Source organism: Aulonocara sp. 'chitande type north' Nkhata Bay, linkage group LG7 (assembly GCF_057382095.1).
Source record: "Aulonocara sp. 'chitande type north' Nkhata Bay isolate Kocher_YH1m ecotype deep benthic linkage group LG7, A_spYH_male_GT1.1, whole genome shotgun sequence".
In the NCBI taxonomy this organism is placed as follows: domain Eukaryota; kingdom Metazoa; phylum Chordata; class Actinopteri; order Cichliformes; family Cichlidae; genus Aulonocara; species Aulonocara sp. 'chitande type north' Nkhata Bay.
The window spans coordinates 50552605-50579911 of record NC_141350.1 but is presented as its reverse complement, the minus strand read 5'-3'; the positions used below and the strand labels follow the sequence as shown (position 1 = coordinate 50579911).

General features: G+C 41.6%; 2 protein-coding genes across 6 annotated transcripts in view; one reads left to right on the top strand and one right to left on the bottom strand.

The window, feature by feature from the left end:
- The window catches only part of loxhd1a (lipoxygenase homology PLAT domains 1a), a 36518-nt gene extending 25282 nt beyond the window's left edge, over nucleotides 1-11236 (top strand). Inside the window, exons 27-40 of one of the 5 annotated variants that reach the window (XM_086301105.1) lie at nucleotides 443-605; nucleotides 853-1007; nucleotides 1140-1349; nucleotides 2061-2187; nucleotides 2306-2514; nucleotides 2645-2830; nucleotides 4135-4262; nucleotides 4375-4492; nucleotides 5900-6077; nucleotides 8215-8400; nucleotides 8513-8683; nucleotides 8778-8910; nucleotides 10096-10251; nucleotides 10367-11236. In XM_086301105.1, coding sequence (XP_086157231.1) covers nucleotides 443-605; nucleotides 853-1007; nucleotides 1140-1349; nucleotides 2061-2187; nucleotides 2306-2514; nucleotides 2645-2830; nucleotides 4135-4262; nucleotides 4375-4492; nucleotides 5900-6077; nucleotides 8215-8400; nucleotides 8513-8683; nucleotides 8778-8910; nucleotides 10096-10251; nucleotides 10367-10847 — 2601 coding nt within the window. In that variant the 3' untranslated portion in view covers nucleotides 10848-11236. Of the gene's footprint in view, nucleotides 1-442; nucleotides 606-852; nucleotides 1008-1139; nucleotides 1350-2060; nucleotides 2188-2305; nucleotides 2515-2644; nucleotides 2831-4134; nucleotides 4263-4374; nucleotides 4493-5899; nucleotides 6078-8214; nucleotides 8401-8512; nucleotides 8684-8777; nucleotides 8911-10095; nucleotides 10252-10366 lie in introns of those variants that run through there. The other 4 variants (XM_086301106.1, XM_086301107.1, XM_086301108.1 and 1 more) reach the window with 4 other exon arrangements.
- Nucleotides 11237-13032: 1796 nt separating this feature from the next.
- Nucleotides 13033-27010, bottom strand: ark2ca (arkadia (RNF111) C-terminal like ring finger ubiquitin ligase 2Ca). The gene is made up of 8 exons (XM_086301104.1): nucleotides 26825-27010; nucleotides 19816-20116; nucleotides 19602-19727; nucleotides 19329-19458; nucleotides 19140-19244; nucleotides 18814-18909; nucleotides 18614-18714; nucleotides 13033-17047 (listed from the first exon to the last, which is right to left on the bottom strand). Exons 1-8 carry the CDS (start codon nucleotides 26883-26885, stop codon nucleotides 16930-16932), a joined length of 1038 nt encoding a protein of 345 aa, XP_086157230.1. The 5' UTR covers nucleotides 26886-27010; the 3' UTR covers nucleotides 13033-16929.
- Between the last annotated feature and the right edge of the window lie 297 nt (nucleotides 27011-27307).

The following is a 27307-nucleotide window of genomic DNA, read 5'->3' as shown; positions in this document are numbered from 1 at the left end:
AATCTAAAACATTTAAATACCTAAAAAGAACCATATTTGCTTTTTGAGTGCAAATATAAAAAATAAATTAAATGTCAGCACTCAAGTTTTTAAAACTGTGCAGCCGTATATCAAACGCCCAGAGTTACATTTCACTGCGCAGAGGACTGACACTCTATTAGGGCTGTATTTGGGCTGCCACACCCGAAAGCCTCATTCACAAGATTGATTTCAGCACTCAGGAGCACATCCTCTGATTCCCTTCTTCTAATAACGGAACAGTTCTGTTTTTAATCAGCAGGTGGTGATGTTGTCTTCTTAGCTGGTCAAGCAGCACTGTGATTTCATTTGTGATTCAACATATTGGGTTGCTGCTCAGCCAGTCTAAATATTCTGTTTGCTGATCCTCCTCCGAGACACAAACACACAGATTAAACTGCAGAATTTAATCGTCTCTTTGTAGGGTTCAGAGACCGTGATCTTCCCCTGTGAGCGGTGGCTCGCCAAGTCAGAGGACGATGGAGAAACGGTGAGAGAGCTTGTGCCCTCTGACATCATCACAGAGAAACTTTCAAGAGATGGAAGCCTGAAAGTGACTGAAGTCGAGGTGGAAGACGCTCTGGAGAGTATGTTACCTGCTGGCTGCATTATTAGAAACACAAAAACGATTTGTCATCCTGTCTTTTTATCTGCCCTTCTGAGCATTAGTTTGGAGACAGTTTTCCCTTCTGGTCCTTTATACCCCCAACTAAGTCTCTGTTATGACAGCAGCATCAAACTACGATGCAAAATTGCTTCATTTTCAATCTATTTCCTGGCAGCAGCCTCACACAAAATCCCCTGCCTGTCTGTGATCACTGTCTCCCACTACAGCCCACACATACAAAGTTTCCGTGATGACAGGTGATGTGTATGGAGCCGGCACTGATGCCAACGTCTTCCTCACCATTTACGGGGACCTGGGGGACACCGGGGAGAGAAAACTGAGCAAGTCGGAGACAAACAGCAACAAGTTTGAAAGAGGATCTGTAAGAAAGCTTGAACTTTGTGACCTTTTTAATTCTTGTCTCCTACACTGTAGATATATATATTCCAGATTACAGAGCAAAAAAGAAGTACACAACATTGATGTTATTTCCTGAATGTTTCTCTTCTCCCAGGTGGATAAGTTCACTATAGAGGCAGTAGACCTCGGTCAGATTTTCAAAATAAAAATTCGCCATGATAACAGTATGGTGAGTCCTGACTGGTACTTGGATCAGGTGGAGGTGCTGGACATTGATACAGAAGAGGTGTTCCTCTTCTTATGTGAACGCTGGCTCTCCAAGAAGAGAGAGGATAGACGCATCCAAAGATACTTTTATGTCAAGGTAACATGAACAATCTAAAGTGCTACTTCTTACATGAAAGAGGTTTTGATATACTGATTTCTTCTATTTCTTACACTAGTTGAGCACAATTAACGTAATGTCCTCAGTTCTAGCTCCATATTTTTATTCTTAGATGTTTTTACAATAGCAAAAAAATAATAACTGCCCTTCAGTTCATTTACAGACCAAATAAAAGCCATTTTAGCTCCCTTTTATTCTCATTGGCAGCCCCTCAATTACAGAGAACAGCAAGTGGGTGGGGTTTCTGTGCTCACAGCCGGACCTGTGTGCCTGAGAAGACCATATTAGGGAGATCTTCTCCCAACAACAGAGCCAAGAGTAAAAAATAAATGAATTTGAAAAGTTTGAAATTCACATCAGTGTTTGGCTCATATGAATTACTTGCACATATGCTGACCTCATTCTTTGAAACTTTGGCTGTATAAGCGCATTTACCACTGTAACACAGAGCCCTGCTGTATATGTTACATAACATGAGAAAAAGTGTGACAGATCCACTTTAAAGTGAATGGCGGTTGATCACCAAAGTGACTAGGATTCATTTTTTGTTCTTTCGTGGCACACCACCTGAAATAATTTCAGCACCTTTTTGAAGTCTTTGTAAAACATTTAGTGGCTTAGCATCGACTTGGGTCTGTATCTCTGCAGATATGGCTGCTGCATCACTAAGTGTCCGTTCTGTTTTCTCAGGGTTATGAAGGAGTTCGAGAGAGCTCGGCCAGTGAAAAGAAGAACTTGGCTCTAATGCAGAAAAGCGTCGACAATAACATGAACAAGAAGAACAAGAAGAAGAAAGAAGAAAAAATTGATCTTCCAAGTAAGAAAACTCAAGTCTCTTCTGCACTGCTAGTTCACCTGATGCTCTCTCATGTGTTTGTTGTTAATCCCTTGAATGCATCAAATGAACGAATAGTTGCTCGGCCCTTTCTATGCAGTCATACCTTATCACATCACCATCTACACTGGACTGGAGAGGGATGCGAGCACCACCAGCAGGGCTTATGTCATCATTATCGGGGCTAATCACACCCAGACAGATAGGTTGTGGTTGGACCTGCAAGACGGGAGGAAGGGCTTTGAGGCCGGCTCTCTGGAGAGCTTCGAGTCCCACGGTTCAGATGTGGGGGAGATCAAAAAGGTTGAGGTGAGTGACAGGTGAATTTGTTTCACTGAAGATTTTGCACTAACATAGCTTCTCACACACACACACACTGAAACACACAGAAAAAATACACCCACGTTCCTGGCAGTGATTGTTTCTCTCCTTCCTGCAGCTCGGCCATGATGGGGCCACTCCAGAGAGCTGCTGGCTGGTTGATGAACTATGTGTTGCTGTGCCAACCAAAGGGGTCAAATATATATTTGCTTGCAAGTGCTGGCTGGCCAAAGATCGAGGAGATGGGTTGACTGCTAGAGTATTCAGTGTGCTGGACTCAGAAGCCATTTCTATCTCCCATAAGGTCTGTAAATGTAGACGTGTTATTGAAAGCAAAGCCATGTTGCAGGCAACATACATACATCATGGTGTTACTGAGTTAAATTAAGACAAGAGAATAATTTAGAAAGTACAAAGTAGTAAACTTACCATAGTACATGTATAATAATATATAATAAGCTGTCCACAAGAGGACATCATTTCCACTGATTTCAAGACATGAAAACACCTCACATTGCACAGAGGTTTTTGCAAGCTGAGGCTCTACTAAGCAGGAGGGTTATCATTAGTGACTGTCAGAGCCGTGATTCAGGATAAAACGAAAAGCAACAGCATGACAACAGTGTCTCAGGCAGCTGAAGGGAGACTGTGATAAAGAACAGGAGGAAGATCAAGGCCCTCCATGGGGTCTGCCATCAACAGACTGAAGAAGTGGAAATTAAGAAATCCTTTCAGTGTCTAGAGAAAGCTGGCCTAAAGGACAGCACAGATGGTGATCACGGCAGCACAGGAGCAGGACCTAAGCATTAGCTCCACAGAGACAAAACCTAGTGGCTAGGATGGTGTAGATGAACACCTGTGTGGCATATAGAGAAGTCCACAAGTCCTGATGGGAGACACCTCCAGAGGTAGTTGAGAGCAACATGGCGAAGGTCCTATGGGACTTTGACTGTCACACAGGCGCAGCTTCTGGCCAACCAGCCAGACATCATGGTGGTTGACACGCACAGAAGACAGCAGTTGATGTGAAAATCCTAGCAACATCAGGATTTGTGTTTGCCAAACTGGACTCTAACCAGGGGTGGGCAACTCCAGGCCTCGAGTGCCGGTATCCTGCAGGTTTTAGATCTCATCCTGTATACACACACTTGAATTAAATGATTAGTTAATTACCAGGCCTCTGGAGAACTTCACGACATGTTGAGGAGGTCATTTAGCCATTTAAATCAGCTGTGTTGGATCAAGGACACATCTAAAACCTGCAGGACATCGGCACTCGAGGCCTGGAGTTGCCTACAACTACTCTAAACCATCAGCATCCATCTACACGATGGTTTAGCTCCTTTATATTTCACTGGTGCACAGAACAGGAATTCTTAGCCCAGATATTCACAACTGTTGCTACACTGGAAGCCCCAAAATATTGGCTGTCACCTCCCTTTTCATGGCATAGCTATTAAATAACCAATGTCTGCATTTGTGTTTATTTTATCACTGTTTACAACCTTAAAATGACTGAATTAATTCGTATGTGCTCGTCCAGTGAAGCTGTAGATGTACTTGTGGGAGGATAGTATTGTTTGATGTCTGATAATCTTTCCATGTTAGATTATCTATGAGGTGACAGTGGTAACCGGAGATGTGCAGAATGCGGGAACAGACACCCAGATCTTCATGACTGTTTTTGGGGCCAACGGCAGTACAGAGGAGATGCTGCTGCAGAAGAATGAGGACAGGTAGCATCAATGATTTCTATTTTCATTCATGTATCTAACTGTAAAATAAAGAGAGGACCAATTCATACTCAAGATTCTAAACTTTGTGCTTTGATGTGGTGGTGAACAAAAGGTTTGAGCGAGGTCAAGAGGACACCTTTAACATGGAGATCGATGACGTTGCCCCACTGAGAAAAATGCGACTCCGGATAGATGGATCAGGCAGTCGGCCCGACTGGTTTCTTGACAAGGTCGGCTCACCAGGCACACAGATACAATGCAGTCATTTAGAAGATGTTTATTTGGTAAAAAGGGTTTAGAAAAAACCCCCCAGGAACAGCTAGAGCAAAAGGGAACGTGTGCAGATTGAGCTCTTTAGTAATATCATGCATAGAATTTTTTGTTCTTGTCGAGGCCTAATTTGTTATAAAGAAGAAACTGCAGATCTCAACCATAAAACATAAAACCAGCAACATAAAAAGCAGAAGAGTAATCGCTATCTCATTCCAAGATCAATAGTACAAAGCACTCACAGGCTTGTGTTTTTTTTATCCTGGCACCACATGCTGTAGGTCACAGGATCATTCAATCTATTATATGGCACAGACAAATACACACACACACACACACACACACACACACACATCTACCCCTGCCTGCAGGAGAACGGTCAATGATTCAACCACACACAAAGACACAGGCAACAACACACACAGAGCAGGGCCCAGAACTCCTGGAGTGAGCATATTGACCCATTTTATTCTCCGTGCCGCTGTTGCTTGAATCACGGACACGCTCTCTCTTACAGTACGCACACGCTACAAATGAGCACCGTGTTTGGCCTCGAGAGAGAAATCATTTCATCTTATATATAAATTAATTTACAGAATACTAGTGCAACATATTGGAATTGACTGCCTCAGTACTGAAAGATTTTTTTAAATGATTCTGTGAGGATGATATCACTTCCCACCACTAAATTTAGTGTGAAGTCTCAGGCTAAAGGTTTTGATGAAGTAGAACACATTTCCTATGCAAATGTCTTCTCTACTAAATGCACCATGCCTGTAGGGCGGCAGAGCAGTCAGAAACAATACAAAGCCCTGTCCATCCGTGCCCGAGTCTCAGCCGCTGTGAACATCTCCTTGACTTGACCCTGAACAGAGCCTTGTGTGTTCAGCATCACAAGCAGATATGCTGCCTTTATGGACAGGTCGTCGCCTTGAAACTGACACAATGGTGCACCAGGTGGACTGCCAGCATAGTAATCTGTCCAGATAAATACGCAGAAGGGAGAGCTAATAGATGTCTGGCTGATTCTTGGCCTAACAGAGAAGATTTTTCCTGTTATTAGAAACTCGAAACCTTCAGAGAGGCAGGATTAGTGTACCTGCTGGTAACACAGTAGTCATCCAGCCATAATATGACACAGCATTCAATACACTAGTACTGTGGTTCAAGTAATAGCAATATCAATCATAAGTGAATGCATTACTACTGATGATGCCCTGAACTTTCATCTGCAGGTTGATATTTATACTCCTGTTGTAATACATCACACCACAGCAGCATTTATTACTGTTAAATCTTACCTTTAATAATTATAATGCAATCTTCCAAACGCTTTGCTAATTTATAAGCTAATTCTGTGCATTCAGGTGATCATGCGTAACCTGACCACGGAGGAGGTGTCTGTGTTTACCTATGAAGGGTGGCTGTCCAGGACACATGGACCCAAGAGGACACTGATCTGTGAGATGGCAGCTTTGGTGGACGAGGAGGTGATGGTGGAGGTCACTACCTACATTGTCCAGGTCAAGACAAGTGACGTCGCAGGTAGGTTCTCAACCCAGCTCTGTGGTCCCATTCGAAATATGCAGTACTTGTCCAAACATACATGGAAATCTTCAAGGTGTCCTTTTATGTTTGAATGAGTCATAGATCAATGTTAAATGATTCAAACAAACAAACAAACAAACAAACAAAACCTTCCTCTGAAATTTCAAGTATAATCAGGTCAAGCATAATGACTGGACTGCCCAGTGTCCAAAGAAAAACTTTGAAAGCTCTTCATAAATTCAGGAAAAGTATTTTTCAAAGTGCTTTTGAAAAATACAGGAAAGTCTGACTCTTTGGAAGCAAAATATGAAGATATGAGGGACAACTTTGATGAGGGAAGGGATTTTGCACATATGCTAGATAATTATTTGAAAATTTGTCTGTGTTTAATATGAGAACCCATCATTGCAACAGGATATATGTGACAGAAGAAATGAAAAGCATAAAAGCTTCTTTCAGACACTGTTTTTTTAAACTAGTTACAGGTTGCCAATATTTGTTGTGGCCATTTTAAGATTCATATTGTTTGATCTGAACATGTTTAGGGGCTTGACGATATCAAATGATTACTTATTCACAAGCAAATAGGTAAGATTAGAAACATGAAGCACATTTTTTCTATAAGAGTCCCAATACCCAGTTTTGATTGCACATATCTTAATGTGTCAACATAAAACCAAATAATAACTGAAATGTTGAGGTCTGAGCTGTGGGGTCAGTGAGGGCACTCTAAGTATACTTAACAGGCCTATGAGCATTCCCTGTCCATTCGGCCTTTATTCTCTGGGTTCAGGGGTGCTGAGACTGAGCAGAGTAGACATCCTCTTTCATCAGGAACATCCTCCAGCTCTTCCCGGGGGATCCTGAAGGACTCTGTGGTCAGTGGACACATTTAATTTGTCAAGCGTTTCCTGGATCACATCCTCATCATCTGTTTTTCGGACCACTTTCAAAGGATACACCAGAGAGTATTCTGCATTTGAGCACCTGTGAGTGGCTCTATACTGTGAACATCCTGTGAAACCCTCCCCATCAAAGCCAAACGAGCTGCTGCCTGGAAGAGACTAATTACTGTATGACTGCCATCCCGTGTTTTCAGTCACTACCCAAAGATCAATGCAGAGTTAGAGCCTCATTTTGCCTGCCCTTGTGCAGGGGTTTGTTGTTTTCCTAGGCAAAGGCAAAGGTGGAATAATTCATGGCTGAATCCCTCGTGGCAATTAAAGAGATCCTCTTCAGAAGCCCTCCACACCGCTGCTCCATCTTTTCTTCACCCTGGATTCTCATCTAGCTCAGTTGCTCTGCTGATCAATACGATCAGAATGGCAAGAAGTCTGAGCCGACTTCAAAGGGCTGCTCTCTGCCACTGTCAGTTACTGGAAGCTGACATGTAGCCTTGCACCGCCACTAAGGCTCTGGGAGGAAAAAATGAGCAAGGCTGATAGATGCAAACACACCCACAAACAACATCACATAGGCAGAGCTGTTCCTATGCACGTATACTATAAAGAGGTACTGAAGATCAAGTGTGTCCATTAGAATATATGTCACATAAGTTACATATGTTACATATAACTTTAAAAATATCCAGATCTCAAATATTGCCAGCGTGATAATTTCTTATTACAACTGCTGGATTGTTAAATGATCAACATTCTTGCCTACTCTACAGAAGCGAGTTTAAGCAAGGACACTGAAAACATGCTGCAGGCTGAGTGAGGTTTCACTCAGGATCTAACCGACTGTGATAAAATAATAAAGCACAGGGGGATTATAGATGCGCTGTATGAGTCAGAGAACCCAGCTCTCACTGCTCCCCAGTTTACTTTTCAGGTGGTGATTTGCTATTGCTGTACAGCCTTTTTACTGCCATACAACTCTTTGATATAGCTTAATTGCTTTGCACGTATATAATTAGAGCTAGCTCGAGTGACAGTAAATCATTTTTATTATAGTTAATTGCATTCAGTGACCATGTAGACTGGGAAGCTGTGACTTTATAGACTAAAATCCAAGCAAAGTTCTGTCCATGGTTCCACCCATGTTTATTTAAAAGTGTAACCAAACCAAGAAAAATCCCTTATTATTGTCGAGGATTTTTTTTTCTAAATAGTAAACTGCTGCATCTCTTCAGGGGCAGGCACTGATGCCAACGTGTGGATCATTATTTTTGGAGAGAACGGGGACACAGGAACACTGGCGCTGAAAGAGTGCAACAAGTCCAACAAGTTTGAACGCAAGCAGGTGGACACGTTTCGCTTCCCAGAAATCCTCAGCATGGGAGACCTCTCCAAAGTACGAGTCTGGCACGATAACACAGGTCAGCTGCTCTAACTGGCACGGTGAACAGCTTAGACTGAGCTCACCTGTTCTTAGAATGAAAAGTTTGAAAGCACTGCACACTGGTATTTTTTGCATCTCGTTACATGCAGGTATTGCTCCAGGCTGGCACTTGGAGTATATTGACGTGAAGGACGAGATCATGGACAAAACATTTCGTTTCCCCTGTGACCGCTGGCTTGCCAAGAACGATGATGATGGACAGATAATGAGAGAGCTGGCCTGTGCTAACAATGACTACTTGGACCTCAATGAAAAGACCAGTAAGGCTAGCACCTCACAGCATTCAATTATCCCCCCTTGTAGTTTAGTGCAACAACATTTTACTGTAACTGAGTCTCCTTTTCTCTATGACAGAGTATGAAATTTGTATCACAACTGGAGACACAGCTGAAACCAAGGAAAATGCCTGGATTGTACTTGAAGGGAGAAAGGGTCGATCAAAAGAATTTGTAATGGAGAACTCCTCAAAGAAGAAGAGGTTCTTGCGGTAGGTACTTGCTGCAAGATTAACTCAGTCACCGGCAGCTTGTTTGCATGAAAAAGAAATGTGCTTTCTTTCCCTCTGCATCTCTCTCTGCCCTCATGATGATTATCCAAAATACTTAAGACCAGACCAGCACCGCACTCTGATGTCATGACTACACTCCATCCTGTTAAAGATTAATTCTGACACAGAACAAACTGGCAGTGATGTGAATTTCAATTAAGGCAAAGCAATTTAAGGGAATAGCTACTAGGGCTGGGCCATATCATACCGTTCACGGTAATACCGGTATAATGTTGGGCAATGACAAGAAAATGAAATATCGCGATAGAATGTGGGTAAAACGCGCATGCGCAGTGCCTTTGTTTTCATACGCACATGGCGAAAAAGGCACGGCGGCGACGGAGAATGACATGGGCGAAAGCGGATCGTTGAATGAAAAGGATGAACCATAATTGGTTTGTAAAAATGCTGCAACTTCAGTGGTGTGGAACTGGTTTAGCTTTCGTCCGTCAGATACACAACAAAGCACTATTTTTGGTAGAGCGTGCTAGCGGGCCGTGGTTATTACCGTGTTTTTTGGAAAATACGGCACACTTAAAATCAATCCTTTGATTTTTCTGAAAATCGACACTGCCTCTTATAATACCGAGTGCCTTATGTTTGGATTCTGGTTGTGTTTACTGACTGATGTTTTAGTACGACTTTGCTAAGCTACAAACCTGCACCACTTGATGGATTGTCGGAGCATTACGTCTATCGTAGGGAACAGCCTCGCGGAGTGATACGTACTGTGCTTCAACATAATATTACCGTATTGCGTGTGTATAAGCTCTTTTTAAGTTTTGTGGATATTATACATGGTTATGCTGAGGATATGTTGGCCAATTTCCACTGGAAATGCCTTTTGGTTAAACTGTCAGCAAGGAATTTGCATTTGCACTGTTACATTTTTATATAACTTTAATGCAAAAAACAGCTGCTTGTTTAAGTGAAAATACATTGATGGGGTTTTTTGCACTAATACAATTGTGGAGTTGTAAAGTATTTTGTCTAGTGTCAATTATATCGTCAGTTATATCGTTATTGCAAATTTTCAAATGTATATCGTGAGAAATATTTTTGGTCATATCGCCCTGCTCTAATAGCTACTTTCACCAACGAATCCATGTTCCTCTCTCTTTTTAGGGGAAATGTTGACAGGTTTGAATTTTCATCCAAGAACTTGGGTGATATTGCTGGCATCTGTCTGGGCCATACACCCAAGGATGGAAAGAAAGTAAAGGGGGAGGTTTACTGGCACGTGGAGGAGGTTGTTGTGACCGAAAGAGAACTGGGAAACAAGTAAGGCAGCTGCTTCCCCACTGTAGCCATTCATTTATTTTCCACCATCAAACAATTTCTTGATATTCTCAAATGGTTAGACTATATTCCTTCTGCTCTGCTCCATTATCTCCAGGTACATTTTCAAATGCAATTCCCTCATTCCTCTTTCTCCTAAGAGGGACGATTTCATCACCGTTGAGTGCACAAAGACCATCGAGAGCTTTGCAAGCAAAGCTCGAAGCCTGGTACCTGTCAAATATGAGATCATCGTCATCACAGGTGATGAAAAGGGTGCAGGAACCGATGCCAATGTTTTCATTACTCTCTATGGCTCCAATGGAGATTCGGGTTGCAGGCAACTGCGTCAGAAGTTTCGTAACCTTTTTGAACGTGGGCAAACAGACCGTTTCTCTGTGGAAATGCTGGACATGGGGGAGTTGCAGAAAGTCCGGGTAGAACACGACAACTCCGGTCTCAGCCCTGGCTGGCTCCTCGATCGTGTGGAAGTCACCAACACAGCCAATGGTGTTACCACTATCTTTCTCTGCGGGAAATGGCTGGACTCTAAGAAGGCAGATGGAAAGATCTCCAGGGCCATCTACCCAAAATGCTAAAAAACCCTACAGCTCAAGCATGTCCTCTTATGTTTAAAAGTAATGACCAAAGAGATTCTCCTTCTAGCAAGTTTTATATCTCAGGAACTGAGACATTAAAAAAAAAAACATGTCATGATGATGTCTAATGTGGTCAGGAAAAAGGAAAGTGCCAATCTTTTTAAATATCAGGGATTCTTTGCATTGTTTTGTTGTAATACAGATTTTATAAAATGAACAAATGAATAAATAAATCCAATTTGTTTATAACACCCAGTTTTCAGCTTCACTTCTGACTTGCTGGTAGGTCTAAACTTTACCTTCAAGTCTGGTTAAGCAGAAATATACACTCATTGGGCACTTCATTAGTTATACTTTGCTATTACAGTCGTCTCCTTTTGCCTTCAGAGCTGCCTTAAACACAGCAAACAAAATGCTGGAAATATTCCTCAGAGATTTTGATCGATATTGACCTGATTGCATTACACAGTTGTTGCAAATATTCAGTTCCACAAACTTGCAAAGATGCTATATTGGACTGAGATCCGGTGACTGTGGAGACAATTTATGTGCAGTGAATTCATTCAACAAATCAAGAAACCAGTTTGAGTTGATTTGAGCTTTGTGACCTGTCGCACTATCATGCTGGAAGGAGACTGGTACACTGTGGTCATAAAGGGATGGGCACGGTCAGCATCAATACTCAGGTAGGCTGTGGTGTTAAAATGATGCTCAGTTGATACTGAGGGTCCCAACATGTGCCAAGAAAATCTCCTCCACACTATTACACCATCACCAGTATCAGCCTGAATCACTGATACAACGCAGGATAGATCCATGCTTTCATGTTGTTTACACAAAATTCTGACCCTAGCATCTGAATTTCTGCAGCAAAAACTGAGTCTCAACAGACCAGGCAATGATTTTCCAATCTTCTGTTGTTCAGTTTTGATGATCCTATGCAAATTGTGGAGAATGATATTTAGACATTACATTAAACAGGTAAATAAATGACTCAAATGGGACATTCAAATATGTCAAAGTGATCGTTAAGAAGTAATTGTGTATGAATTTTATATTTATAACTTTTTCCTTGGCCCAAAACAATTGTTTTAATGTCTAGTCAACAATACAGGGACACACAGAGATTCCATGATTTCTTCGGGTTTTTGAATTACAATCTAACCGCTACATGTCAGTAGATTGCAGAAATCAGTCAACTGAGTTCTTTTGTCCCTGATTCAAGTGTATAATCCTAGATACGGTGGCCAAAGGAAAAACATGTTGTAGTCAGTCAAGAGAGACCATAAACATTAAATTTAGACTGTTCCCCATGGTGACATGGTCAGTCGGCAAGTTTCTATTAATGTTTGGACCAGATCCGGAAAGAGTTTTTCCCTATTTGTGAAAAGCTGTCAGTCTTCTGTTTGCCTTAGCTGTGAATGCCCAGTAAGAAGCATCTATCTCTATTTTCAAGTCCAATATGTGTCACTGAGTCAGAGAAGCTCATGTCTGAACAATGACAGCCATACTAAGGTGAGTTGTTGAGGACATACAGAACATTAGGCGGCACTATAGTTTTTGCTGCTGGTAGCCTCTGTTAGCTTCTGTGAAACAGTCTTTGAAGTGGATGTAGCTTTGCTGAACTCTGACGCTCTGAGTGAATAACCTCTTATAAGGTGTGAGAATGTAATCAAGTGTGAATTTTTAGGATTTTTAGGAATTTTAGGATACTTTAGCCTAACGTTAGCTAGCATAATGTTAGCTTAAAACCAGCTGCTGTTGTTGTTAGCTTTTGTCAGCTAGCTGGAGATAGAAAGATAACAGTCTAATCTTCTGACAATAAGTAACTGGAATAATATTAGGAATAAATGAGGATGTTTATACACATTTTTGTGTTTTAGAGTCCTGACTTCAGTTCAGCAGATAAGACTTGAGGTGAGGAGGAAGAGGATGACTTTATATCCAGATGCTGTTGCCTCTTTTCTTTGTGTTTTCACTTCTTTGGTAAAGGAGATCCCATCAAAGCTGACATGTGGGTGATCTCTAGCCACATACGTAAAACGCTATAAATTTATAAGTACAATATCTTTTTTTTTTCTCTATAAAACAACCTGATGACCTGACTTCACCTTTAACTAAGGATGAAGTACAAAACTGCTGCATTTTGAGGGGTTAAAAAAAAAAAGACAAAAGAAAAAATAGGTTCACTTCCATTTTACCAAGTTTATTACAAAAAGAGCACATATAAAAGGATAATATACAAGCCATGAAATAAAATAAAAATTAAAAACAGAACAGTTTGGGTTTAGCAATGCAACCTTTGAGATCATTATCATCATTATTAGTAGTAGTAGTAATAATAAATAAAGTACAAAATTCCACCAAATGTAAATCTAACATTTACCCATAACAGGCTCATCCACTTCATCATCAACACGCTCAAAACCATTTTAATGCGCTATTGCTTTAATATTAATGATAAATAGTTCTATTTTCAGATAAAATATCCTATTTTGAAAAAACATTGCGCAGTCACAGCTAAACAGCAGGTTTTCATACAAGGATGGCGGCAGCCCTTTCACTGGCACTTTTTGGGATAGTTTCTCTTCACTTGTTGGTTTTTGTCAGATTCAAGCAGCAACAAAATTTATAATTTTTTTTCTGTTATATTCTTTGTATATATTTTCACCATATACTATGAAACCATTGCGACTACACTGAAACCTGAGAAAACATGCATTTGTTTTTTGTTCTTTAGAAAAGGTTGTGCTTTAAATCCTTGCCTTCCTTTTTTAGACTGTGAAAGCAAACAGAGAGAGAGTCGGAGAGGAGGGACGGACGGTAAAATCAAACGGAGACGGAAAGAAGAGGAGAAAACAGAATGGAGAAGTACATCGAAAGGACCGCTGTAAAGCCCACGGTGAAACATGCCTCTTTATAGTCAGAGCTATTTCCACAGCAATGCAGTGCTTCGGTACTACAAACCGGCAGCTAGTTTTTGGACAGCTTGACTTGGATTGATTGATTATAATGGCTTTAGTCAAATGTTGTCTCAGCTCCTTCGTTTTCCATTCACTTAATTAACTAAGCAACCAGTAAGGCATGGTGGATGGACTGATTGTTGTTCATGGTTTCCGTTATATGGAAATATCCCCTAACACTTAAAGCGAGGCACTTGTTATGCTTAAATCTACAAAGCATTTCGGGGAAAAAAACAACAACATAAGAAACCAACGAACAGAGAAACACTAGAGAGATGACAACTGAAGAGATAACACAAAGAGTTAAAACAAAGGAACATGTTTCATTAAGACCCTTAGTGCATTGTGTGAGAAGCAGAGCATAAAAAAATAAAAGCCAGTTCATTTAAATAATCTAAAATATTTTTTTTGCCAGTGAGAGGGTTCCCATTTTAAACAAGTTAGTGCAAAAGAAAGAAAAAAAAAGAAAGAAAAAAATTGTCACAAACCAAAACCAATTCACTTGCAGTTTGTTCACTACATCACAGCATGGGGGATTGGAGAGATTGCATTGAATGGAATGTAACCAAGATCCACAGCACCACATGAAAGAGAAAAAGAGACATAGAAGACAGGAAGAGAGAGAGAGAAAGAGAGAGAACGGGCTCAGTAGCTCAGCCTTGGTCAGTAAACGCACAGCCAGCTTGTGGAGATCAAACAGCAAAACTTTTTTTCCTCTTTTTTTTTACTTTTAGTGTTCCGAAAAAGTACAACTGCATGCAAAGCATTCCCATTTAAAACAATGCAACCAAAAAACATGAGGTATCCATTTTTTAATAGCCTTTTCATGTTATATTTGTAAATAAATAAATTATGATTCAGTCAACCCAACTCCAGAAAAAGAAAAAAAAACTATATAAAATTAAATACATACCCACAGTATCTACAGTTAGTAATAAATTATGATTGTTAAATACTTAAGGCATCTCAACTGACAACACCCTGTGTAAACTATGACAACTTTCATCACGGATGACTCCACTACAGGAGGAGGCAGTGTCAACACTGGCAGTGCACAAGACAGGAAGAAGTAAGCCTTGTTAATTGAGTCTCTGGGCCAAGTGTTACCCTTGTTATATGCTATCACAGTGCAGAGAGGACAATGAGGGTCCTAAAGGCGTCCTGTAACACACGCGCACACACACAAACACACACAGCTCTGTGGAACTGAAGTGACAAGCTGACACAAAGGGTAAAAAAAAAAGAGAGAAGAAATGGTGATGGAGAGAGTGTGTGTTTTAACAGCCTGAATGCTTTCCTGCTGTCCTGTCGTCTCGTGTCTGTGTGCACTGTGAGAGGGAGGCTGCCTCCGTCGCACCACGTTTCTACATGTTCTAGCAAATACAGCATAGCAACCAGCATAGCAACCACGAGGGGAGGTCTGTCACACAAATATAACACAAGATCAATACGCAAGCTCCTCTCCCAGCTCAAAACACTGCATGAATCCGTACCTATATATAAACCAAACGCGATGCTGAGGAGAAACTTTTGTTGCTATAACTATCGTCACATGTGCTTGTTCTTTAGGCAATAAGGTAAACATCAAAAAACAGGATCCCAAGGTCGCCACCAAAGGGAACCGGATGACACGCGCTACAAGTCAGGGGAGCAAACCACTGACTTTTTAAAAATTATTATTATTATTATTAATATTTGTTAGTGTTCAGAAGATAGTCACAGCTCAGATTAACTAAGTCATGCACAGGCGTCTCTGTACCTTTTAAAAGTGAAGAAACGCTACCACAGCCAACAGCCCCAAACCCAAAAAATGAAACATGCAATCTTCCTTTTTTGTTTTTTAGTGTGCACTGTTCTGCCACTGGCCTAGTGCCAGATGGAAATGCAGGTACAAGGGCAGCTAAATCCTCCCACCTCGCTCTGCAGTGCATGATAGCGTCTGTTGTTCATCCCTTTTCAGGTTTTTTTGTGTTTTTTCTTTTTGTTTCTTTTGGTTTTGTGTTGTATAAGCACTCCAGTTGCCGTGTTCTTCACCTAACACGTTTGTGTGAGACGCAGTCTCTTGAAGTGACACATGGCATGGGCAGTGGACATAAAACCTGTGCGGAGATTCAAGCTACACTGTGACATAATGCATTTTGGTGAAAACACTATTATTTTTTGTCTTCTTCTTCTTTTTCAATTTCAAACACAAAAACATCGCAGTCACTGGGTTTTCCCTGACAGTGAATGAGACCTAATCACATCACACCATCTGCACATGACACCAGCCCAAGGTAAACGCACAACTGTACTGCGAAATGTCAAAAGCTGCATGAGAGAATTAAAACACCCAGCTAGCTGGTGCTTGGCCTCGAGGAGGTCGCACCAGATCTCACTTATTGGTTACTGCTACTCTACTACGACCACAAATGATCTTTAGGTAAACATGGCATCAGAGCATTTAGATTCTGTTAAGCTTTCTTGCGTGGCAGAATATTCATTTTGATTGTGTTTAAAAAGAGAGAAATATATATTTGTGTGTGTGTGTGTGTGTGTGTGTGTGTGTGTGTGTGTGTGTGTGTGTGTGTGTGTGTGTGTGTGTGTGTGTGTGTGTGTGTGTGTGTGTGTGTGTGTAAAAAGAGAGCAAGAGAGAGAGATTGAAGAGAAGAGAGAAAAGTAGCCAGCTAGGTCTGGGGTTATGTGTTTTCTAGTCTCAGGACATTAAGTCATGGCTTTGAGGACATGCTACACAGCCCCAGGCTACCTACAGTACAACACCACAACAGCAACAACAACCCCACGTAAGACCAGCAAGCTACAAGTAAACCCTGTGTATATGAGTATGTGTTTGTTAGTGTGTCTTTTGCTTCCAGAGGGATGTGCTTCTATATAAAGAGAGTCCTTTGCGGCCTCTCCGTGCAGTTAGTTTTCCTGGCTTGGCTCAGTAAAGCGTGACTCAGAAGGGTGGTGATGTCACATGAAGTCTGGAGACATTTGGCAAAGCACCCGACGGGAAGGAGGAGGTCGAGGGAGGTGGGGTGGGGTAGGGTAAGGTGGGGGAGGCTGGCGAGCCGGGGGTGGAAGAAAGCAAGAATCGCACCACGAGGGCGACTGAATCACGAGAGTGTCGAATCTCATCAGCTGTCGGGGTTCAGCTGTGTTTCGATGTCAACTCGACAGATTGGACACTTTCTGCTGGTGGCCAGCCATTGGTCCACGCAGCCCTGGTGGAAGAGGTGCATGCAGGGCAGCCTCCTGCAGGATAGGAAGAGAGACAAACTTTAGGGTCAGTGTGGATTCACATGACTGTGTGTTACTTTTCCAGTGCATACAGTTGTGAGCTTAAAAAGACCCTCGGGGAGTTAATTCTGTTCATTCAGGCATGTAGAGACAACTTTTGTTGTTGAGTAGTCAGTCCCAAATGCCTCTCAGACAGCTGAGACTCTTATGTTGCAAACCGATCCTCTCGCCTCACCCAGGGGGACAGTTCTTGTTACCTAAAAATTCCCTCTCAACCACTGTTTCAAATGCATGTGCGTAATGGAACAGAACATTTTAGGGATTATAATTCCAGCATTTGAAAAGCAGGTTGTTGCCATGCTTCTGCCTCTGCATAGAGGCTACTTTTGTCAGCACCATTTTCACAAGGGGTCACTGCAGCAGGTAGTTCTGCATGTTTGATCAGTTTTATGGTGGATGCCTTTCCTGATGCAACACTAAAGGGGATTTTTGTCTCCGTGTGAAAATACAACTATCAAAAAAAAAAATGTAACTAAATTTTGGTATGTGGGTGGCTTGAGATTGGACTATTTCTTAGCCATGATCAGCAGCTTCCTAGAGTCTCAGCTATTTGTCTGGCAACAGCTCATAGCAGAGGCTCATTTATGCACACATGTGGTACAGGACTGGAAAGATTCTCATGAATGATTTGCTCAGAAGGTCAGCAGAAACACAATGGGAAGAAGTAAATACTTGGTATTTGTCAGAAATTCTTACTATATATTACATAGACAGTGGATGAAATGATGATTTGAAATGACTGCATTTCATGAAATGACTGATATTGGATTTATTATATTTACTTTTACAGGCCCATGCTCATGTTCTGACTATTAGTCCTTTATTGCCAGGAAGCCTGATGACATTATATCACATATACCATAGTTTTTAAGTATCAATTAGATGTTGCTGTCCTTGAATCAAAATAATATACATTTTAAGGTGTTATAGCTCTGTAAAAGCTAAAAAATAGTCCACTTTAGCTTGTTGGTAGGTGGTTAAGTAGCATCAGGGACCTAAGATGTACCTGTGTGCAACGTTTGGCTGCTGTGCTACAGACTGCACAGGAGGAGTTTGCAGACAATACACAGAGATGTGGTGTATCATATCATGATTATCAGTAAACCTGACAATAAGTCAGGTAAAGTGATATTTATTATAAAGTGGAAAACAAAAATCAGACAAAAATGTTAGAAGGCAACGCTGATAATGGTAATGGTACAGTAATTCCTGTAGTCGTGCCTCTTTTATCTCTTGCAATTGCTTGATGTCTCACTCAGGCAATTAGCTTATCAGTCTTTCAATGATGTCATATTGTCTACGATAATAGAAAAGGAAGTCCGGCTTCCATCTCGTCTTCCCCATCAGTCCCTGCTGTCTAGACCCATCCTGCAATGCATCTCTGAGCTAAGCTCATCATCTGCAGTCTGCAGCATCATGTTTCCCATCAAATCAATTTGGTATAGATTTTCCCATTTAACTCACTCAGAATAAGTGCACTTCTCTTTTTTATGATTTCTGGGTCTACAAAGTAATTATTACCTGACATCTTCTCCGTCCTCCAGCATGGACAAACATATGGTACATTTTTCATCAACATCTGTTTCCTCCTCCTCCCCAATCTTCAACTGCAGGGGCTTTCTCTGTTCGTGGGTCACATTACAGAGAGACAGAAATGTAGGGTCAAAAAAAAGGGGGGAAAAAAGCAAACGTTCAACAGATTTTTGTCTCATCTGCCATACCTTCTTGTATTTGTGTGGAAAAGTAAATCTCTCTATGGTTGTCTGAACAGCTCCTCTGCTAACGCTCCCCAGTCGATCCTCCAGCTGCAGCAGCTCCTGCAGGAACAGCCCAGTTAATAAAATGAACCAGAATGCTAAAAAGAGAAAAAGCTACTACATGGACAACAAATGGTTTGGTTCACTGCTGTTTTCATGGTCAGGAAAGAATGAAAAAAATCTGCGTATGAAGCTCATACTGATTAAAAGCTAGAGAACAGTTAGTACATATAACTTAAAGTGACACCGTGGGAAGGTGCAGAGTTTGATAGATGGACAGTCAGATTTACCTCATAGCTTTCTCGCACAGCAGTGGCGTGCCTCGAAGGATTTAAACTTTGCAGCGCCAACAGGTGAAGCTGGGGGTATGGGTAGTTTCTGATTTCATGCACAACCTACAACAAAATCCTTCATTATATTACAGCAGGAATATAGACTATCAAGCTATCCAAGGCCACCTGAGGAAGTGACCAACATACCACTTGTGCAGAGGATGTGTTCCTGGGAAAGTGATGCATTCGAGGGGAGGCCAGGTAATGCTGATAGTGCTGCGGAAGCTGCTGGAGCTGGTACTGATGGTGAGGGAGGCCAGCATCTACGCTGAGATCCCTGCAGAAAGAGAGGAACGTGGCTAAATTAACATAGCCCATGCCAGGCAATGTGGCAGACAGACAGATGGGTGGAAAGATAAAAAAAGACGGGATCATTTCTCAACTCTGCAGGATTCTCGTTAATCCCCAACGGTGACTCACCAGTCGGTGCCTTCGGCCAGGTACCGCGGTTGTTGTGTCATTGGCTGAGGAACATGGAGGGGCGGGGAGTACTCGTAGCCCGAACGCAGTCTGTGAGGGTTCAGGGGAATACGCTCCTGGGCTCTTCTGTAATTAGATAGAGATTTGATTTAAAAATATCTCGGTTTTTTGTTTGTTTTTTTAGTTGTGTTTGTATGGATGCAAGGGTCACTACCTGGAGTGTGGGAGGATCCTGCGATGCTGCGCTTCGAGGAGCTGCTGCTGGATGAGGTATTGCTGGTGTAAGGCCTGAGGTAGGAATGAAGGCCCCGGCACATCCTGAAACTGAGGGGGTCCGGGCAGGGCAGTGAGGGGTGGATGGTGCGTCGGGGGCAGGTGGGTGGCCAGGCCTGTCTGCGGGGGCTGGCTGGCATGTCCTAGAGGAAACTCAGCTGAGATGGGCGCCTGGGGAGCACCCAGGTGAAAGTGTCGGCAGGAGGTAGCATGGCTGTGTTGATGCCTGGTGAAGTGCGCTCCTATTGGGAATAAATGCGAGGGATCAAAACGGAGCTGCGATCACTTTCACTGAAACTTACACGACAAGGAGACGAACCAACAGCACTTTCGCACACACTCGTAAAAAAGACACAAACACATTTAAAAACCAACCACGCAGAGAGGAACGTGACACAGGAAGAGACAAGACAGACAAAACAGCAGATGGACGACGCAGACATGGAGAACCCTGTGGAGCACCAACTAAACCCACAGACGGATTTCACTCAATGGTCTGCGTCTCCACTTGCCATGTGCAGCCAACAGGAAAGACGCATCCTCACTAACTGGGGGTCTAGGGTATTTCCAAAACGAATCCCAGCAAAACCAATAGTTTCAAACTCTGTTATTTTTATTGCGTTTGCTGTTTGAAGGAACATATTAAACTGAGGCTTTCTCAACAAAAGAGTCAGATAACAGTAATGCACCATAGCCATCAATAAAGTCTGAAAAGTTTATGGGCTTTCATTTTTGTCTTCTCTCCACCCTTCCTATTAAGCAGAGAAGATGGGAGGTTGTGTGCTAGTCCCACTGAGTCACCTTGGTGTTGCACTTGCACAAAACAATCAATACAAATTACTCAGAGCTCACAGAAATGAATGCTGGAAGCAAGCTGAGAGTATTACTCCTTTAACTTCCAATTAAAGCTTCTCTAAATTTCCTCTGGAGAGGAAAGCAGACAGCGGGGTCTGGAGGACAGTGTATACGTAAATATGTCAGTATTGTGTCTTTGCATGTCCCGTGAATAAGAACTGCCCATTTAAACTGTTTACTCATAATCTTTCAAACAATAACATGAAGCCACATTGTAGATTTGGCTCTTTGTTAATGGTCTATGACATACTTAATATTTCTTGACAAGTTTAATTAACAGTAGCTGGTTCACTGAGTTGAGATCTAATTTAAAATTTAACAAGTGTGTAACATTTCTCAACGGCAGAAAAGGAAATATTGCTTTTACTTCACTGTTTTTTTAAGACGTAGCAAATCAATTAAGGAGAGTTAGATGTGCAGGGAAGTGGTTATGATTTGATAAAGTTCTGTGCAGATGAAACAAACGCATTTCCCAAAATGCTCTGTTTTTTGTTGCTGAAACGACATATTTCTCTGGCTTTGCTTTGTTGGATATAGCCTCGGGACATGGAAAGCCAGTGAACCCAGAGAGCCACGGGCAAAGAGAAAAACAGCATTTGGCTGAGGAAGTAGAGCAGAAATGGCAGACTGGTGGCTTGGATTGGTTAAAGGCTGTGCATCAGTTTTGCATGAAGCCTGTGACCCGGCAAAGCTGGACTGTTGTGTGGAGTTCAGGGTAAATATCAGATTATTTGTGTCTGGGAGCTTTTCACAGCATGAACTGCTGGCATTAATATTTGACGTACTGCAGAGCTGCCAGCAGCAGCAGCCCTGATGTTTCCACTGTTACATCTGAGGCTTTGTCTTTGACTCACAGACAGAAACACACACACACACCCTTCCACCTATCCTCTCCCCTCAGCTGCTGCACAGGCAGCCCCTCCCCCACAGCATGGCTGCAGCATGGTGTCCCACAGTGAGTGACAGCCAGCAAGCCCCACCCACCTGCGACTGCAGCAGTCTGACATGGAACCTCAACTCTTTTCTTTCTCTCTCCCTCCACTCCTCCTGAAGTCACTGCAGCTTTACATCACACCTCCTCTCTAACACACTCCTGTCCTCTGCCTGTCTCACTGGTCTCCCATTAGGCAGAAACCATCCCCACACCTGCTGAGGTTGCCAATTATAACACTCACCATCAGAAGGTGAGGATTAATGAGGCAAAATCAGTGCATGTGTTGTACAGCTGCACTTGGTGAAGAAAAAAAAATCCAGCATAACATGCACATGCTTGGAAAACCATTGTGCTGACCTTGCTTTTCGTGGTTTTGTATCAGTGCAGCCGCACATGCAGTGCAGCTGCTGGAATATTTAGAAGTCAGCTGCAGAGCACACATGGCTGTGCCTCGGACACACCTTTAGCCTTTTTCAGACACTGCGCGCAGATGTAAGGTTCACGCAGCTGAGTCAAGTGTTAAAATGGAAGAAAAGCGTCCCACTTGGACACTTTTCAAAGAAGCATCTAATGCCACATTTAAAGAGAAACACAACAGATGTCTAAAAAACTGAAGATTTGATGAAAATGAAAAGTCATTACACAGCTGGCTGATGTGCATAGCCAGCATGTAAAGAGAAATGAGTTACTACTAACAACAAAAATGTGACTTCTTTTATTTCATTTGCACTCATTACTCAGAGTTTAACACATTATCTGTGCTTGAGAAACAACGTTAGCCTAACTGGGTTTAGTTATGCTGCTGTCACCAGCTAGAAAGGCAACATGAATATAAATGTGTCATGGTCCGTTGTGTTAATAAAGAAAAACACCAGCTGAGGACCTGACAGCATACCACAGAGACACGAGTTTAAATGCAGACTGAGCAGCCACCATTTAATTATTGAACCTCTGTATTGTCTTTGCGGTACCCATTTGGAGACTGCAAAAAGGAATAGCTAGACATTTAGGACTGTCTACTTGTTCACTTTGTGCTGGAGGTCAAGTCTATATTGCTCTTATAGCTGAGTACTGATGTTAAAGGCTAGAGCCAGGAGGCAGCAAACTCAATATGTAGGCAAAACTCACCAATTAATAGGTAGTCATTATCTCTTATCTAGTGGATAGTACTTTTACACTTTTCAGTTAAAACATGTCGATGAATGATTGACAGATGTGCTGGAAGGTAGTTTTTGTCTTTGTAAGACAAAGCCACTTGGTGGCTTTTGTTCAAGGCATCTTGCTAAGGTACAAGGTAAGGTAGCAGTACTGATTTTGTGATGAAGAGAAAAAAATGACTATCCTATTTTTCTTTCCTGTTTTTGTTTTTGTTGTTGTGTTTTATATACACTCAGTTTGAATTGTAAGCTATACTTTTTAGGACAGGGGCCAAAAAGATGGGAAAACCCAGCTAGTAAAATGCCTGAAACCTCTTCTAAAAAACAGTATTGATTCCAATTGGGTAAACTGAAAATAGATCAATTTTGTAATTGGGTTTAAAAAGAGAGTCTTTTAGATGCAACTATGTTGAGCGTTTCACCAGTGTTTTTTTTTTCAAAGTAAAACACAATCTCCATAATCTTCCACTATCACTGGGTTATATAATCACCAGTTCAGTGTTGTTTAAAAGATTAAGGGAATTCTAAGAATTCTCTGTATTCAGGGGGGAAAGCTGAAAACCAACACTGAACGGCAGTGCTCTTCAGCGCCATTTCAGTTCTGTGGTGGAAATCTGTGAAGTGGACTAAACAACTTCTCAAAACCACTGTGAAAAACAAATTATACATAAATATAATTCAGAAGAATGGCACCATTCCTGATGATATGCGCATACATTAGTGAGCAATATTATGAGTAACTTCACAAATCTTGATGGTGCTTTCACAAATCTGTGAAATCGCCATTAATGCTGAACAATTTGATATGTACAGGTATCGGATCAGATGACTTCTTTTTTGGAAAGCCTTTGCTTTTTTTTCAGCAAGACCGTGCAAAACAACATTCCTCACGAATTACAGCAGTATGGCTCTGTACAGAGTGAGTCCAGGGGCTAAACAGGTCAGAGCCATCACCCAGTATCAACATTCTAGATAATGCGAACCAAAGATAAATAAATAACATGTATATAACAAAGGGGGCTCTGAAGTGTTGAGCTGCTGAAATCTTACATGAAAACATGTTTCTTTCAAATCTACAGCAACCGGTCTGCCATAGTTTCCAAGCCCTTGAAGAGTGTTGTTAGAAGAGCTGATGCAACTCTGTGGTAAACATGCCCCTGTCGCAACTTATTTGAAAGATTTTGCTGGCATCAAATTCAAAACAAGAACTTATGTTTTCCATGAAGAAAAGGAAAAAGGCCTGAATAATCCTTAAATTCTATTTTGTGCTTCATTAATTCACTTTTATTTTATTTTTTAAATATAGGGTTTAACGTGCTTGCAAATTATATTGTTTTATTTTCATTTTATATAGCATGCCAGCTTTTTTTTAATTTTTTATTATTAAACACTTGTATTTTTATTTACTATTTAACTCCTTTTGAGTGTTTTTTTGCAATATACTTCTATTAACTATATTTAAAAATATATATATTACACATACCATGATTTCACCCATATTGCTCACAATGTTAACACCAATGATTGGCTGTGAGAGAGGCTGTGTTTTGGTCTATAGATAGTGTATGGATTTGGACGGAATGACAGCCTGTATGTAACAGGAAATGTCAGTGTCGAGGTTTCAATATCAAACATGCCTTTGCATTTTAAAAATGGAAAGAAAATGTGCTTGCCCCTACTCCAAAGTAAGCAGTGTGGCAACCTGAAGAAACTCTGTCAAAGACAGCTGAGAAATGAGAGCACATATAGAGTGAGGGGACCGTCTCAGTGACAGCACAGTGTGGAGGGAGGAGGGGGAGGAACACATGGAAATCAGCAAAAAGCACACTGAAGGTTAGGAAGAAAACTACAGTCTTTATTGGAAAAATATTAGTATGTGTGGCACTGTGTGATAATAGTAATAATAAGAGTAAGAGACTCTACATAAGCATAATAAGCATAATAATAATAATCCCATGCAAATAAAGACCAAAGGCAAGGCCTGACCATGCTCTCTGTAGGGTTAACAGAACAGAAGCAGCATCCAATGAGTAGATGTGTATGCTTACAGCACATTTCAGTACAGCAGGGACATCTCTTCACAAAGATTACATTGGAATCTGCTGTTCAATGTGGAAAAACAAAAGTATAAAATGACCATGCATTAGGATCTAATACAAGAACATAAGGCAGAAAAACCACAACCAAAGAATAAAAAAGACATTTTGATTCTAAAAAAGGAGATCTACAGCAGTGCAGGATATACACATCCCTGTAAAATGGATAGCATTCTGGAGGTGCTGGAGGTAAGATTTGAGAGGGAGTGGTAGTGGTGGTGGGGCGCTGCAAAAATGGCAAAATGGGTTTAGATTCACATCTCTCCAATTTATTGTGAAGTCCGCTCAGCTAGCAGGGACAAATGCTTTGACACATGGATAGGATTATGACCAGCAACCATTAACAGGTGCAGTGGACCTTCAAATGTGGGGAAAAAAAACATAACGTCGCCAAAAACAAAATGACTTAAGCGCTGCATGCCAATTAGTGATTATCAGGATAACAAGATTATTAGTAATAGCAATTGTAAAGTGCTCCTTTGACAACAAAAAGACGGTACAATGCACCTTTGTGAGGAGAGTAATCAACGAGTTCGATCAAGCCTGGCTGTAATCGAATCGGGGAGGGGAGGATCAAAATGTATCCACTTTACAGAAATTTACAGCAGAATGTAGTCTATCCACACTGAATGGGAGAATCACAATGACAGTCTGTAGTAAAGTCTAACGCTACAATGGGTTATTCACTAAAGAGCAACATGACAGTTTAAATTAAGACAAACTGTTTTCTACAGAGAGTGTTATTCTTTAGTCTGTTACACAGAAGGATACGGTATGAGTGGGAACTCTGTTTTAATGCCAATGTCGTCTTCAGATGGAAAGAGGAAATGAGGAAGAAGGGGTTCACAATACAGCTAGATGCAGAGAACAGGCAGAGGCTACGGCAGACAGCAGCAGATGATCGTTAGCTACACAATGGAGGGGGACAAAGGTCTGAGAAATGCGGAATGTAGAGCCAGCCTCGATACTATGGAACAGGAAAAAAGAACACAAATAAAAGCACAATGAAATCATTGGTGCTACTGCATGTAGTTTTAACAATGCACGACAAATTACTATTATTATTACATAATCAACACAGAGAGCCCTGCTGCAGTGGAGGATGATGTTATTGTTGTTATGCCCTATTAAACGGATTTTATGCTGTTTCACTACTGGAGCACCTGCAGCGAAATTTGCAGGGAATTTTTTTTATTATTATTTTTATTAGAGGTTTGACGGGGACATGCTCCAAAAATGTTAAAGCCTATTCGCATTAAAAACCAGTCATATGCTTATACTAATTTACACCGATTAGCCTAATGCTGTCTTTCAGTGGAAGAACCATCCAGTTAAAGTAACTCGCAGAAATGAGATTTTTTTAAAGGATGCACTTTGGATTCAGAGGTCTACCCTAGCTTGGCTAAATTCATAATTTAAGAAACCCCTGTGGAGGTTGTAAGCTAAATAAAGCTGGGCTGGTATTAATCTGCCGTTGTTGTCCGGGCTGTAGTAGCTAGCGGCGACGGCACACACATAAACAAGGCGAAGGGATAAATAGATAAACCAGACAGAAGCGCGCTAGCCGCCGAGGGTAAAAAAAGAAAAAAATGAAAAGGGGAAAAGAAAAGCTGCCGCTTGACAGCTGAAGTCCTTTTAGTGCGGTTTACAGGCCCGAAACACAACGTCTTCGTCGGCATTTGAGGGCTCACGTCTTCGGTCGCTTCATTAGCGGTCTCGGTTCGGCTACAGCTAGCAAGAAGGCTAATATAATTTCGGTATCGCTCGCTGTTACGTTGGCTCGCTTTTAGCTAGCAGGTGTCAGCTCTGTTTACATCATCTGTGGATATTTAAGACAAGTAATGAAGAAGTATTATTTCGGGGTTAGCGTTAGAAAAAAAAAAAGAGAGAACATAAAGCTCCTCATACCTCTGTTTCTAACTGAGCCGAAGACGGGGAGAACCAGATATCCGACATGCACTAAAACCATCCTGGGTCCTTCTTTGTTTTGTGCGCAGCCAGTAAGACAGATGGTCCATGGAAATGATCCTCTTCAGTCACCAGCACATTCAAACAGACTGCGCTGCCTGCACACACACACAGACCCCTGTAGCCAATCAGTGGAGCCTTCCGAGCAGGACCCTCCGGATTTGACAGCGGGATCCGCCAATAGGATCAGTGCCTGGGCGGAGATATCCTTCCCATCCGCACGCACAGTGCGGGGTACTTTCGTGGCTGGAACATTTAGATCTGATGGTACCTTATGGCTATAGTTTATCACGGAGCCTGAAATAAACGGAACTTTACCTCACCAGGCTTTACTCAAGTATTTTTTTATGAAAGTTTTGACTTCTGCTTCACTGCATTTATTTGACAGCTTTGGTGACTAATTGCAAATATTTTTCTATTTTG